The sequence below is a fragment of the Gadus morhua genome, chromosome 3, assembly GCF_902167405.1.
Source record: "Gadus morhua chromosome 3, gadMor3.0, whole genome shotgun sequence".
Classification (NCBI taxonomy): Eukaryota; Metazoa; Chordata; class Actinopteri; order Gadiformes; family Gadidae; genus Gadus; species Gadus morhua.
Window position 1 is genome coordinate 14,363,299 of NC_044050.1, and position 15,000 is coordinate 14,378,298.

At 45.1% G+C, this 15,000-nt stretch overlaps 1 protein-coding gene across 1 annotated transcript in view; it reads right to left on the reverse strand.

The window, feature by feature from the left end:
- The window catches only part of cacna1ib (calcium voltage-gated channel subunit alpha1 Ib), a 143,954-nt gene that overhangs the window by 39,704 nt on the left and 89,250 nt on the right, over positions 1-15,000 (reverse strand). The window contains exons 12-19 of the mRNA XM_030351833.1: positions 13,562-13,747; positions 11,367-11,484; positions 10,485-10,640; positions 9,735-9,819; positions 7,350-7,504; positions 3,547-3,617; positions 2,205-2,757; positions 1,676-1,776 (exon numbers count right to left, since the gene is read on the reverse strand). Of these exons, the coding sequence (XP_030207693.1) occupies positions 1,676-1,776; positions 2,205-2,757; positions 3,547-3,617; positions 7,350-7,504; positions 9,735-9,819; positions 10,485-10,640; positions 11,367-11,484; positions 13,562-13,747 (1,425 nt within the window). The remainder of the gene's footprint in view (positions 1-1,675; positions 1,777-2,204; positions 2,758-3,546; positions 3,618-7,349; positions 7,505-9,734; positions 9,820-10,484; positions 10,641-11,366; positions 11,485-13,561; positions 13,748-15,000) is intronic.

Consider the following 15,000-nt stretch of genomic DNA (forward strand, 5'->3'; position numbering starts at 1 on the left):
CAAACGCACACACGCTTGCACATGCATGCATACAGAGACCCCTGTAAACAAACAAACAAAAGCAGCCTAACAAACAGGCAAAAATACAAACACGTTTGATCACACACACACACACACACACACACACACACACACACACACACACACACACACACACACACACACACACACACACACACACACACACACACACACAAACACACACACACACACACACACACACACACACACACACACACACACACACACACACACACACACTTGCAGGCGTGCAGTCCCTGTCTTCCATTTGCCTGAACGATGACACCTGCCAGCATGGCCAAACACTCCCCCCGGGGCCGGGGTGTTAGCTGCTAAAGTGGCTATCAGCGCGCGGGGATTAGAGTGAAGGGCTGAACGTCTAACTGAGTGATTTTTCATTTGTGTTGCCTGCAGGGATAATCCAGCAGCCAATAGTTCTGCTTCAGAAGGAAATGCCCTTGTGAAAATAACCCTTTTCAAATGTTAAGCGTGGTCGCTTCGGGCCGATGCTGTTTACACAAGCCCCGGTCTACGTGAGAAGCGGTTCACTGGGAGGGGAGACGAACTGGTACACGCTGAGGAGCAGTAGGTGGGTTTTTAGCAGCCTAGCCTGTAGCGCTGCTTGGTTCTCAAATTTGCTCTGGTGCTTTTAGCCTAGCCTGTAGCGCTGCTTGGTTCTTATTTACACTCTGGTGCTGTTGGTGTGATTTTAGCCTAGCCTGTAGCACTGCTTGGTTCTTACACTCTGGTGCTGTTGGTGTGATTTTAGCCTAGCCTGTAGCACTGCTTGGTTCTTACACTCTGGGGCTGTTGGTGTGATTTTAGCCTAGCCTGTAGCACTGCTTGGTCGTGGACGGTTGGTACACCCTGTGGTGCTGTTGGGGTCATCCCTATGATCCCCAGGTCCTATGTTCCCCGGGTGCAGTGGGTTAGGGTCAGGTTTAGGGTTAAGGTTAGGGTTAGGTCTAGGGTTAACCCTAAACCTAACCCTAACCTAACCAATCGGAGGAGAGACATTCTAACTAATCACAGGCGAATCAGAGGCGAAAAAGGCGGTACTTGCCCCTACCATCCTACGAAAAAAAGATTTGCTCACAGGGTCCTACGATCCCCGGTCACATACAAAGCGGGGAACATAGGATCCGGGGAACATAGGACCCGGGGAACATAGGACCCGGGGAACATAGATACGCTCCCGTGTGAAGTTAGCCTGGCCTGTAGCGCTGCTTCGTTCTGTTACATGCTGTTGTACTATTAATGTGATGTTAGCCTGGCCTGAAGTGCTGCTCGGTTGCTGTACATGCTGTGGTGCTGTGGGTGTGATGTTAGCTGCCTAGCCTCTAGCGCTGCTTGGTTCTTATATACGCCCTGGTGCGGTTAATGGGATGTTAGCCTAGTCTGCAGTGCTGCTTGGTCATGGTACACGCTGTGGTTTGTGTTACAACATTATAGAAGTGCTCCTTCTTTCTAAAACCTGGTGCGGTTAATGGGATGTTAGCCTAGTCTGCAGTGCTGCTTGGTCATGGTACACGCTGTGGTTTGTGTTACAACATTATAGAAGTGCTCCTTCTTTCTAAAACTGGGCTGCTAAAGGCCAGGCTGATAATGGATTCTTTAGTGATAGAATGAAGGAGCCCTTTCAATGGGGCCTTACTTGTTTTGAGGGGAGAACAGGTACACAGACCAGTCCTGTCGGCTCTCACACCAGTCTGGCTTGTACACCTCCATCATCTTGTGGATCCGGAAACACAGGCCCTGAGAAAAGGAAACAAGGGAACAAGACGAGATTAGATAGAATGGTACCTAATTCAAACTCAGATCCAACCTTGAACTGTGATTGCACTAACAAAAATAACACTCAGTATAGTACTGCTGTATAAAAGCCATACCATACTTAAGCAATATTGCACAATCACGTTTATACCACGGTGACCAAAATAATAAAATAAATAAAGTTGTAAAGAAGATATTTGCTGCAAAAAGGATTTAATAAATACTTTCTCCATAGACATGCATTTTTAAGCTAAATAATATGTCTCAAGGGGGGCATCAAATGCAGAGTTATATGACAGTGACGAGGCATCATTCATTATTATGTGGGATGACCTGCTCAGGTCACGCAGGGGGAACCACATGTGATATAACAGGTATAATAGGTACTAGTATATGTGTATAGTACTCACGTAGTCGATCTCCTCGTCTGTGTCGGCGCGGTCCTTGCGGGCCTTGAGCTGGGGGAACACCTCGGCCAGGATGAGGGCGTGGTGGTGGGGGTGGGCCGTCTTGCCGTTGCAGTCCTGGTGCTCCGGCCCCACGCCCACGCTGCCGGAGCCCGCCGTGCCCGACCCCAAGCTCCTCCTCAGGGGTTCTTGTTGAGGAGGAGGAGGTGGTGGTGGTGGTGCGGGCGGCGGTGGCGCTGGAGGTAAGGGCGGGGGCAGCGCTGGGGGGAGGGTGGATGAAGCGGGGGCGGGCGGCAGCTCGGGGAGCTCCAGGGAGAGGGCGCGGCGGTCGTGGCGGGCCCCCCCGCTGTAGCGCCTGGACAGCGGGGGCGGCGGCGGCGGCGGCGGCAGAGGGGGGTGGATGGCGGGCCGGGAGTGGAAGAGCAGGGATTGGTGCTCGGCGGAGTGGGGGGAGGAGGAGTAGGGGGAACGGGTGCTGCGGACACGCAGGCTCCCGCCCACCAGGGGAGCTCCGCCCACCGTGCAGCTCCTCCGGCTCAGGCTGTTCCAACTGGACCTGGGGAACCCGTGACCCCGTTAACACGACACATTGCGACCGCAGACCGTTGAAGGCATGGACGTCGCGTCCGGGACGGTACCTTTAACTCACGGCCAGCGGTATGACTTCATGTTACTGGCGCTGCGATTGCTTTTGCTTTTTGCACTTGATATTTGGCCCATTGAGGGCGCTAACTGAATCACAGCCTCACATGTATTCTATGACCAAAACAAATTCCAATTCAAACCTTACAGGAACCTCTCAAAATACATAATATGGAGATGAATAAGCAACTAGGATTGTAACTGAACGAAGATAACAATGCATTTGCTTTGTATCATGAGAATTAAACCATTATTTTCCAATTGACTTAAGAGTGGTGACCTGTCAGTTTGAGTCCAGCCACATTGAGCCTCCTATAGGACAGTACATGCACTACATGTCAGCCAGCTCCCCCAGGTCTTCACAAACAGGCAAGTGACTTGGTTGCCACCAATTAAGATACGGTTTGACATCACCATGAGCAGGAATTATGGCTCCCAATCAAAGAACAGAGAAATCCCTGAGAAAATGAACATAACCTCTACCTTTCACCTACCTAAAATGATTAAGTGCAAGTCGCTTCGGATTAAGGCATCTGCCAAATGATTAAAGGAATGAAGAAATAATAAGCGCAGGTTCAATCCAATTATAAAGCAATTGTCAAAGGTCCCTTGTATTCATTATGATCATTGATGAAAGTCGTTAGCTCCTCATTAGGGTGATAAGCACAATCTGTGTTTGGAGTGTCTGGGGGCCTGGGCCTACCTGCGGCTCCAGGCCGACTGTGGAGGGAGAGGGCGCCCCCAATTGTGGTACATGGAACTGCGGCCGTGTCGCTGAAACAGAAGCATAAGAAGCATATCGGGTTGGTTGGGATTCAAAGAGAAAATGTGAGATATGAGATATTTGACTCCGAGACAAAAGGTTCTGGGTTACCCCGAACCTTTTTAAGGTTCACAGTCTACCTGTAGGCCTCCTTAATAAAAATGCCTTTACACCAACCTGCTCCAAAAGTGACATGAATCCACTGCATTAAAGATTCTGCTAAACAGTTAGAAGTACTAAATAGCACAGTGAGTAATAACCCATATCAAAGAAGCTCATTGAAGTTGCTTTAAACACTGCAATGTTATATTAATAAGTCTACCTTTAGAAAATATTGAGAGCATATTGATTCCTTATGAACAAGGACAATGCTGTAACGCTTCATTGTTTCACTGAGGGAAGAACAATGATCTTCCTTCTAAAATAAATAATCTTGAAGTGGGTACTTTCTACTTACACTAGAATTACCCTTGTATTCAAGCATATTAATTCAGCCAACTTAATTAGGCAAAGGAGCAATAGTAATCAGAGATTAAAGGTTCATTATTATATATAATTTATCTTCTTAGTTCTTTGTTGGTGGAAGGGCCAAAAGTTGCTGATGTTTTATTCTATAACACTTCTTCTTTAATTGAATGAATAAAAATACGATTTGACTGGACTCAGCATGATGAGGCTTTGATTGTTGAGCAGTGAAACCCACAGAGAGACACAAACGGCGGTGGTGATTTCTGCGTGCCGAATCCTCCCTCTCTAATGACATGTTGTACTGTCTGAAGTGTAAGTTATGCCAATCATCCGCAGAGAGGGTGCACACCAGCGCTTATTACACGCCACTGTGAGCCCTGTTTGAAGGAGATGATCGCATGTGACATTCGTGAGGGTGTGTGTGTATGTGTGTGTGTCTACCTGCGTGTTTGTGTACGTTTGTCCGCCTCTGTGTGTCTGTGGGTGTGTGTGCATGTGCGTGTATGTGTGTCTGTCCGCCTGTGTGTGCTTCTGATGGTGTGTGTGCGTGTGCGTGTGGTTGTGTATTTCTGTGTGTGTGCGTGTATATGTGTGTGTGGGTATGTATGTTTGTGTGTGTGTCTGTGGGTGTGTGTGTTTGTGCAGTATGCACTGCACGCATGCTGATGTGCACACCGCTACGTCTCAAATCAATGTCAACGGTTTCTTTACAAGCAATTAAGCATTAGCAGGGAGGTTTTATTGCAATTCAAACTGTGTTTTTCGGTCGTGTGACCGGCTGAAGGCTAAATTATGAAGCTGAAGGCTACACAGTTCTTCTTTGAAATACATATCAACACTAAACAAAACACCTGATGCCTTTTTTTAACCATTGGCAAGAATGATGTGTCCTGCAACAGAAAAATACACAGGCTGGATAGCGTAGAAATGATGATGTCTTTAGTCTTAAAGGGGACTTATTATACCCCCAGGTGTGAGTGTGATTAGCCTTACAAGCCGTTTCGAAAATCTGCCTAATATGACATCACTAGTGGGTGTGTCCACCTAGATCTGTGCTGGATAGATGAGCAATGTTTACTTCAGTCCACTGGGTAGGCTGGTAGATAGATCTATCCAGCACAGATCTAGGTGGACACACCCACTAGTGATGTCATATTAGGCAGATTTTCGAAACGGCTTGTAAGGCTAATCACACTCACACCTGGTGGTATAATAAGTCCCCTTCAAAGGACAATTCCGGTCATATTGTGGTTAACACCGAAATTTTGATTGGTCCTGCTACCGGAAACGGAAAGGAGGGCTGGTTGTAGTCTTTTTGCTCGGTTCTAGCCCTACTGTTGATACGGAGAACCGAGCGAAAAGACGACCCCTTCCGTTTCCGGTTCCGGTCCGGTTTCCGTTCCAATGGATTTACAAAATGCCAAATAAAACACACTAGAAAATGTATTTCTCTACGATACTTGATTAGGAACATCAACGAATACCACTAACCACTAGGTGAGTTTCACATTTCTGAATAGAAACGTTTAGGGTTGTTTAAGGACAGGTTTGTGAATGCCCATAGCCAGCCATTGCGAAGCAGGTAGGGGCGATACGAAATTAGCCTAATACCCCAGACAGGACCAATGTTCAAAATTTCGGTGCTAACCACTCTATTATTACTATTTTTTCCTAGACAAACCAGAAAGGGGGCTCAATGTTCAAAATACCGGAATCGTCCTTTAAGCAATTGCAAGAAGCCTTACCCCTACCTGCTTCGTTTGTGCAGTGAGGACATTCGCTCGCTGCATATCGAGTCTGATTGATCAATGTTGTCCCATTAGTGAGGTAAGTACATAGCTGATTTGATCAATTCATTCATCAAAAGTTGGACAGTTGTTTTATAGAGCTCATATACTTTTAGTTATAACGTCTATAACTGTGACGCAAGAATCTGAGGTTGAATAAAAAATGCATTTAATTATTCCTGCTGTTTGCAATATGATAGAGTAAAGCAGGAGTTCTGATGCATTTAACATGGCATCTGATAGATTTTCTCTCTCTTAAGATTCAGGGAGGCAAACATCTGATCACCCTCCGGCAATGTATATCCCCTAAAAACTGCTTGTTTTTGCCACTTACAGGCTCAGATTATATTCTACATTAGAAAAAGGATCCCTACGGAGAAACAAAGCTTGTTCCTTCACCTTTCACTTGATCCAATCTGTTTGTTATTGTTCCTAACCAAGTCTCACTCAATGAGTAGTCTCACAAGATTTGAGTTTTTGAAGGAAGATAGTGGTAGACACGTAAGTGAGAGCTGGGGAGATGAGAGTTTGTTGTGTTTGTTGTGTTAATGATTTGGGTCAAGGATGGTTCAGATTGTAATGTCAACACGGAAATATCTTGCAACAATGCAACAACAAGATTTCAGAGCGAGCCTTCTGCTTTGATGGAAACAATAACAGATCGGATCATCGGTTTTGTATTTCTCTTTAGGGATACTTTCTATAATTTCAGATCCTATTCAAGCCGGTCAGCGGCAAAAACAAACACTTTCAGAGGATAAATTGAGGGGACGCTCTTGGCCCAAAGGACTGCAGCCCATTTTTCCGGATTATGGCCACATCATTCTCGATCAATACTAGACCAATTTCAAAAATTGGTGTCCACATTAGTCACTTGGACCGAAAATGATAGGAAAAAAAGCTTCCAGATTGAAAAATCCAAAAGATGTCCTTTAAATTCTCTGTATCCTTGTATGTCTTTCTTTTCCTCTCTTCCTCCCCCGTCTCTCTCTCGCCCTCTCTCTCGCCCTCTCTCTCTCTCTCTCTCTCTCTCTCTCTCTCTCTCTCTCTCTCTCTCTCTCTCTCACACTCTCTGTCCTCGATCTATTTACTCCTCTCTCTCCCTCACTGTCTCTCTCTCTGTTTGTCCATTAAACACCATCACCCGATCCAACTTTCATTATAGTCATCTCTGTTAACAATCTCCAAATGTTTCTCAGAGAGACAAGAACACAGGAAGCCATAATTAGTACACGTTGTCACGGCAACTGGATGCTGACCCTGACTAAACTGCTAAACTGTTTTGTTCTCTCTCTCCTTCTCACTCTCCCTTATCTCTCTCTCTCTCTTGCTCTCCATCTCTCCAACCTCTTCCTCTTCATTGTGGTTTAATATGTATTTGTATCTTGTTTGTACGTGTAGATAGGTTTGTATGTGTGCGTACATGTACATAATGGCACGCGTGCGTCTGCGTTTGCGTGCATGCTCTGTGCGTGCTCTGTGGCTTACCAGGGAGAGGGACCTCCGGTCCAGACTGGCTCTTCCCAGGCTGATGTCGCTGCTCTTGCGTGAGTCCAGCACCAGGCTGCGGGGGTCCGAGGCGTGGGCCAGGGAGCCCCCCAGCTCCAGGTGCCCGTTGGGTGTCAGGGTGCATATCTTGGGGTCTAAACGACACAATGCAAGAGGTAGGTAGGGTGAGTATGGACAGGCTGGAGGTCCTTCGGGTTTTCATTGGGTCTATGAGCTGTGTAAGATGGCCGATTTCAACCAAACACTAACCCCTCCCTAGACACTTACAATGAGAAAATATTATGCATTACTTTATATACAATATACAGGAGAATATATATATATATATATATATATATATATATATATATATATATATATATATATATATATATATATACACACACACACAATAATAGGTGTTCACTGTGATTGAACACCTATTAAAAGTCAATGATCATAACAAGTTCACCAATCATTGGATTCGCTGTTTCACTCAACTGGCTGGTAGAACAAGGCCTGAACACGATTCCCACTGGGGACACTCTAGAGCACTCACGAGTATTGTGAGAGACGTTGGATAAAAGTGTCCACTAAATGGCATCTACTTTGTGTTTTATTGTATTTCTATTGGTCCGTTTCCAAGGGACAACAAAGCAAGACAAAGCGTGTGAGTCAATTCCCGGCCCACCCACCCCGGCGGACACCCCGCCAGCTGGGGGGCTCCCTGCTGGCAGGGTGGGGGGGCTCTGGTCGCTGGCATATGACAAATCCTGTCCACACTGGTTAAAAAGGATCAGCATGGAGTCTCTTCTAACATATAATTCATACACACATTTGAAGGCTGACTTATTGTACATTGTTTCTATGTAGTATATAGAGTATATAGCTGCAGTATAAATAAACAGTGCAGCTTTAATGAACATAATAATGATTGTGTTCCTCCTTCTGGAAACTTATCCTAAGGCTGGAATAATTGTTTCTGTTTGTTGTCATGTGGTTCTGTTGGAGTGTTATGTTTGGTTCCCCCGAAAAGCTGTTGACTTGAAGTGTTAAACGGGGACTGGTACATTACAATCAGGATGCATTCATCAACAATACATTCACAGATAAATAATGTGTCAGGTAATCATAAAGGTGTACATGTCTACTATGGTGTTCAAGTTAACAAAGCTATTATTTTATACATTATTTAATAGAGTTTTGTTTATGCTGCATCATAATGCTTATTTCTGCAATTGCCAAAGTTAATTAAAATTCCATGAACGTACCCTTATGGTTAAGTTTTGCAAGGGGAATTTTCACTCATATTATATTCCCATGCTTGCTTGTCTCAATATTTAATTCTTTGATACTTTTGTGAGCAGCAAACCTACGAAACCACTGATGATTCCTATGAGGACATACGTGATCTACGTGATTGACAGATTGTTCATCTAATCCCCTTCTAACTGCATGTGCAAAAACTGTGTATTTGATTTACCTTTCACTCGGGGCATGATAACAGTTGCGAATATTCTATTTTTAACGACATTCTGTATGCACACTAGACATGTTGAGTTTCCATTGACTAAATAAATAAACATTTTGAATAATGATTTGATCTGCATCGACTTTTCTTCCTTTTGACAGGGACATCTTGCAAGTTGACGTTGGCAATGAGCATTTTCATAACCTCCTTCTGAATAATTAGTGGCTTAGTTTCCCATCGTGGCATCTAGGCGCAACAACAAGTTATTTTGAGGATTACAACAACAAATATCTTATCAATTTGCGGTCTTTCATTCCTTTTTTTTGCGGGCCACCTCTGATGTTTTTGTTTGTGCAACCTGAAGGCAGCCTGGAGCAAGATGCCCTAATTAGAGTCTAGCAGCTCGCTAATGAAATGTATCTGAATCCACAGTAACTTTTGTCAGAGCGGGCAAATCCATCTGATTAATGAAATATGAGTAAGTGTCATAGTCTGACTCTCTTCTTTTTGTTATTTAGTTTCCATTCTCTACCTGTCCACCAGATGTCCTTAGACTTTTCCACTCAATTCCCAAATCCTGCATCTCCCCACTGCAGTCGCATCCTTCCCCTCACCTGAGCACCCTGTCCATCTCTCCACCGGCACCTTGTTCCCTGATTAGTCTCTCCCAGTGTATACAAGGTCACATCCTTTGCTCCCTGGTCAGTTCGTTATATTTGTCATGTCCTGCTGTTCCATGCTGCTTCTTGGATCTGAGATTTTTGAGTTTCTTCATTAAAAGCGTTCTTCTTTTGTTTTGTCTCTCCGAGGTCTTGTCAGCCCTGCTAGCAGTAGTCGTGACAATAACTATGACAAATACTGTGAGGTCATGTGAGCTGTGGCCCTGAGGGGTCGGACGCCTCGCTGCCGCGTACCTGAGAGCTTCAGGGAGTCGTTGTGCTTCTCGCTCTCGTCGAACGAAGAGCGGTCGTCGTCAGAGTAGGAACGGTTAGCATCACCCTGGAGACCAAGAGAGAGCGAGAGTTGGTGTGTGCGTGAAAGCAAGAGAGAGAGTGGGTGGAGACAGAGAGAGAGAGAGAGGGAGGGAGGGAGGGGGAGAGAGAGAGAGAGAGAGAGAGAGAGAGAGAGAGAGAGAGAGAGAGAGAGAGAGAGAGAGAGAGAGAGAGAGAGAGAGAGAGAGAGAGAGAGAGAAACGGGGGAGGAAGGGAGGAAAAGAAAGACATACAGAAGATGGATAGTGTGCTACGGTGACATTTCCATTGTGGTGAGGAAATCATTGATCTGAGGCAATACTTTTGACGTATTCAATTTTCCAGTGAGGAAGGTTATTGTGGAGGTGAAGACACTGACAGTTGCTAATGCCTCAGGCCTGCAGATTTCTTAGTAACTCTTTTTTTTTTTATAATCATAATCCCCACTACACTTGTTGCGTTGTGTAGTGGTGGTAGCCTGTCAAATTAAAAAATGTTTGCATTTGAATCTGAAAAAAACCCATGAGGATAACGATACGTTTCCTCTCTGAATGAAGGCAGGGTACTTCAGCGGTTAGGGTTTGTAAATGTACTGGGTTAGACACATGGACTACGAGAAGTAGTGACAAAGTCTATATTTCCCTTAGGACTACACCCCCCCCCCCCCCCCCCTTGTATGTGTGCCAGCCTTACCTCTGCCTGGAAACCTTCCACCAGGATGGCCACCAGCAGGTTGAAGAGGACGTAGTTCCCGAAGGTCATCAGAGCGACGAAGTACAGCGCGGCCAGCGGGGAGGTGGCGGCCATGCCGTTATACAGCACCACGTTCCAGTCTTCCTGGGTGAGGATCTGGAGACCAATACACACAGTTAAACACGCATATATATGGATCACACGTATATACACTGTATACCTCACTCCATCTGGAGACCAATACACACAGTTAAATACACATATATATGGATCACACGTATACTGTATACCTCACTCCATCTGGAGATCATGCACACAGTTAAACACATATATATGTATAACACGTATATACACTGTATACCTCACTCCATCTGGAGATCATGCACACAGTTAAACACACACACACACATATATATATATATATATATATATATATATATATATATATATATATATATATATATATATATATATATATATATATAAATATATATATATATGTTATGTATATTACACATATATACACACATATGTATACACATATGTGTGAATACATATGTGCACAGCACTGGAGCTGGAGACCATACACACATTTAAACGCACACATACAGAATATTTGTATATCACACACATACACATACACATATATACAACTGACTTGAAGTGGAGATAATACCTATATTTAAGCACACACACACCGATTTGCTCCACAAATCAGTGTGTTTGTGGGCGTGTATGTGCGTGCAGGTGTGTGTGTGTGTGTGTGTGTGTGTGTGTGTGTGTGTGTGTGTGTGTGTGTGTGTGTGTGTGTGTGTGTGTGTGTGTGTGTGTGTGTGTGTGTGTGTGTGTGTGTGTGTGTGTGTGTGTGTGTGTGTGTGTTACCTGGAACACGGTGACGATGGCCCAGAGCAAAGAGTCAAAGTTTTTCCTGTCCGGCACTGTGTCCCCCGTCTCCGTCCTCAGGCTGAACTTACAGCCAAAAATATGCATCCCTAGAATACTGCAACACACACACACGCATACATTTATAACTTACATCCAAAGATATGCATCCCTCGAATTCTGCAACACACACACACACACACACACACACACACACACTCACACATTTATACAACATGTTTGCATAAATACATTTGGTTGTATGTATAAGTGCAAGTATACAAACATAAAGATAAATCATATACACATCTTTAGAATACTCTCTCTCTCTCTCTCTCTCTCTCTCTCTCTCTCTCTCTCTCTCTCTCTCTCTCTCTCTCTCTCTCTCTCTCTCTCTCTCTCTCTCTCTCTCTCTCTCTCTCTCCCTCTCATATACAGTATATATGTATGCATGTGTATGTATGTATGAGCACTGTTAAAGTGCCCCTGTGTGTCCCTGGGCCAAGAGAGACTAAACCCTGACTGTAAATTGACCCCATCCTGGAAGAACTTGAGTTACCCCCCCCCCCTCCTCCTCCCTCTATGAATGCAACTACTTTGTCCACCCTTTCTTTGGTGTGAAGCGTGTGTATTACAAAGGTTCAGCCTGAGATCACTGAGTGCAAACGGCCACAACATAGATACACATGCCACAACATAGATACACACGTAGCATTTAAAATGCATCCCTAGAGTACTGCAACACACACACCCACACACACACAAACACAGTATAAATAACTAACTGCTAAAACCATTTGTTCCCGAGCTCACTTTCGATCAAAAAAGGAGAGACCCTGAAAAATAGATGAGAGCGAGAGACCCTGAGAAAGCGAGCGAGAGACCCTGAGAGGGACAGTGAGATAACCTGAGAGAGAGAGAGAGAGAGAGAGAGAGAGAGAGAGAGAGAGAGAGAGAGAGAGAGAGAGAGAGAGAGAGAGAGAGAGAGAGACAGGCAAGGCTGCAAATCCTGTCCTTCTTTAACACAACCAGTGCAAACACTCCCAATGAAAAGAACATACATCGATGGCATGTGTGAGTATCGAACTCAGGGTTAAGACTGACGTTCTTCACAGCTAAAAACCGCATGAGAGCCTCTTCACATCCATTGACATGGAGTACATGAAACGGGGAGGGGGGGAGACAGAAATACAGAGAAAGACAGGGAAGTGCAGGGGAAGGAGAGAGAGACAGAAAACACTTTGCCTCTCCACTGACTGACTGCTGTTTGGATGTGTGTGTGCGTATGCACATGTGGGTCTGATCTCCTGCTGAGAATCGTCGGTCAATATGAACAGCGCTTCACAGAAATGCTCTCCCTGTGTTCTATGTTTAGGTCTGCTGGCCCCCAGAGCACCATACATACACTGCATGTTAAACACCCTCCATTATGCCGCCATATGTCTGACCGTGCGGCATCGCTTGCACCCTGGAAGGAAGGATCCCTCTTTGCATGTTCCTTCTCAAGTTTATTCCCTCTGGGCTTTGGCCAACTTTTCCTCTGCACTTTAGAGGGCTTATTGGGTTAAGCTTTGAGATTGTAGCTGTGATTAGGGACTGCACTAATTAAATTGACTTGACTCCAATACACTTGACATTTAACAACCTAACAGGAAATAATTGTATCACCGGTGTGTCTGCCAGTGAGGACGTTCTTTGACGTTTGAGAGACTTAATGGTTACATTATGCATGTTTTATAGGTTATGTACAGTTTGAAGTGTATCCATATTTCAAGAGTCAGCATTCCTTTTCCTTTCAGTATTTTTGCATTTTTATTTTCTTCTTATTTCTTTGTATCCTCTATTTAGTATTAGTATTCTGTTAACACTTAATCCAACCATTAATCTGCATTAGTTAATTCAGTTATAAGCATTATTAAATAACATTAGTATGGGGTTAGGGTTACAATCAGTGGGCTAGGGTTAATCCTCAAATTAACCCTATTAAATAATGGATAAATGAAGTACCTCTCTTTCTACCTTGAACAGCATTACCTTGGTTAACATCAACAATATTTCAAACGAATTCTCGACAGGATGACTACAATGTAAATCAACAGCTAACTGCTCATCCACTGTTGCCCATAAGTGCATTCACTTACGTTAACAAATTGACGATTAATGCAGAATAAATAATAAGGGGGTCGGATCCTAACCTGAAGATGAAGATGAAGAGCATGAGGAGCATGCAGAAGGTGGCCACGTTGTCCATGGTCTTCATCAGGACCACCAGCTGCCTGCGGAGAGCCGGCATGAAGCGCACCAGCTTCAGGACCCTCAGCAGGCGGAAGGTCCGCAGCACGGAGAGACCCCCGTCCGACTGGCCCACGATCTCACACACGCTGCATGGGGAGAGGAGGGGAGTGTGTGTGACATGAAACACCACAAACGGGGTGCACTCGGCCGGGTGGGAAGCAGCCTCGACCCTGCCTTCCCCACACCAGTCGTTATTCACTTTCCAAGGACGGGACGGTCTCAGAGTGGTTCATTCTGCTGACACCAAAGTTACCAACAGTGGGGAGGTATGAGTTACTTTTATCACGGGCTTGGCTTTTTATTGCCTAAATGTGCAGAACTTCAAATATTGTGATCGATTTGGCATTTTTGTTTTTGCGTTGTCGAGGAAACACCTGCCGATTTATTTGACCGTTGTTGTTAATGTAGGATTTGTAGCGCATTTATCGGAACGGTTAAAAGGGGCAGGGGGTTCCCGTTATTTCAAAATAAAACACACCCTTGGAACGTTATCGACCAACCAGGATCAAGTGTTCTGGTCGATGGCGGCAGAGAGAGAGAGATACGGGCTGAATCTGTCTTCTGATCTCAGGAGAGAGGCGGGGAGCTGGAGGGCAACAGAGGAGGTTGTGGGAAGCACAGACAGGCCGGAGAGAAGGTAGATGAGAAGACAGATTCAGCACATTTCTCTCTCTCTCTCTCTCTCTCTCCCTCTCTGGCGCCATTGACCAGAGCTTCCATTTTGATCTCACCTCTCTGGTTCCAGCTTTGATGTGCGTTTTCATGGATGATGGAGAGGGTTGGGGCGGGGTCGGGCGGTACAATGGAGATCACAGGGGGCGAATGCTGCTCAGGTGAAATGAATAGACATGAAGATGGCGGATCAAAGACGTAGCCACTCTCGCGAGACAGACGGATGACTAGAGTAAAGATTGGCAGACGCGCTGACAGGCGGACACAGGTGGCTGCTTCGTGAGCAGATCAGGAAACCGATCAACGGCAACAATGGCTCTGACGCGCTTTCATTAGCCGGGGTTTGATTCCAAAGAGCAAACAGACAGAAATGGGGGAGCAAAGAGAAAACGAGACCAATCTGGATCAGCCTGAAACATGGCTCACCCAAAAATAATAAAACACCCAGAACTTCAAACGATGAGATGTCTTTGTTCGTCTGTGTTGTCCTTCATTAATTGATGAATCTCTCGTTTGCTTTATCTCCTGTTATGTTTTATCCCTGTTTCTTAGCCCGATAGTTGTAGCACTGTATTTTTGTCATCCACTTGCTTTCAAAAAGATATATTTAAGCGTCTTTTGTGTCTTTGTGGACAGGTGGGGGACAGGGCAGTGGGATGAAAGAGAG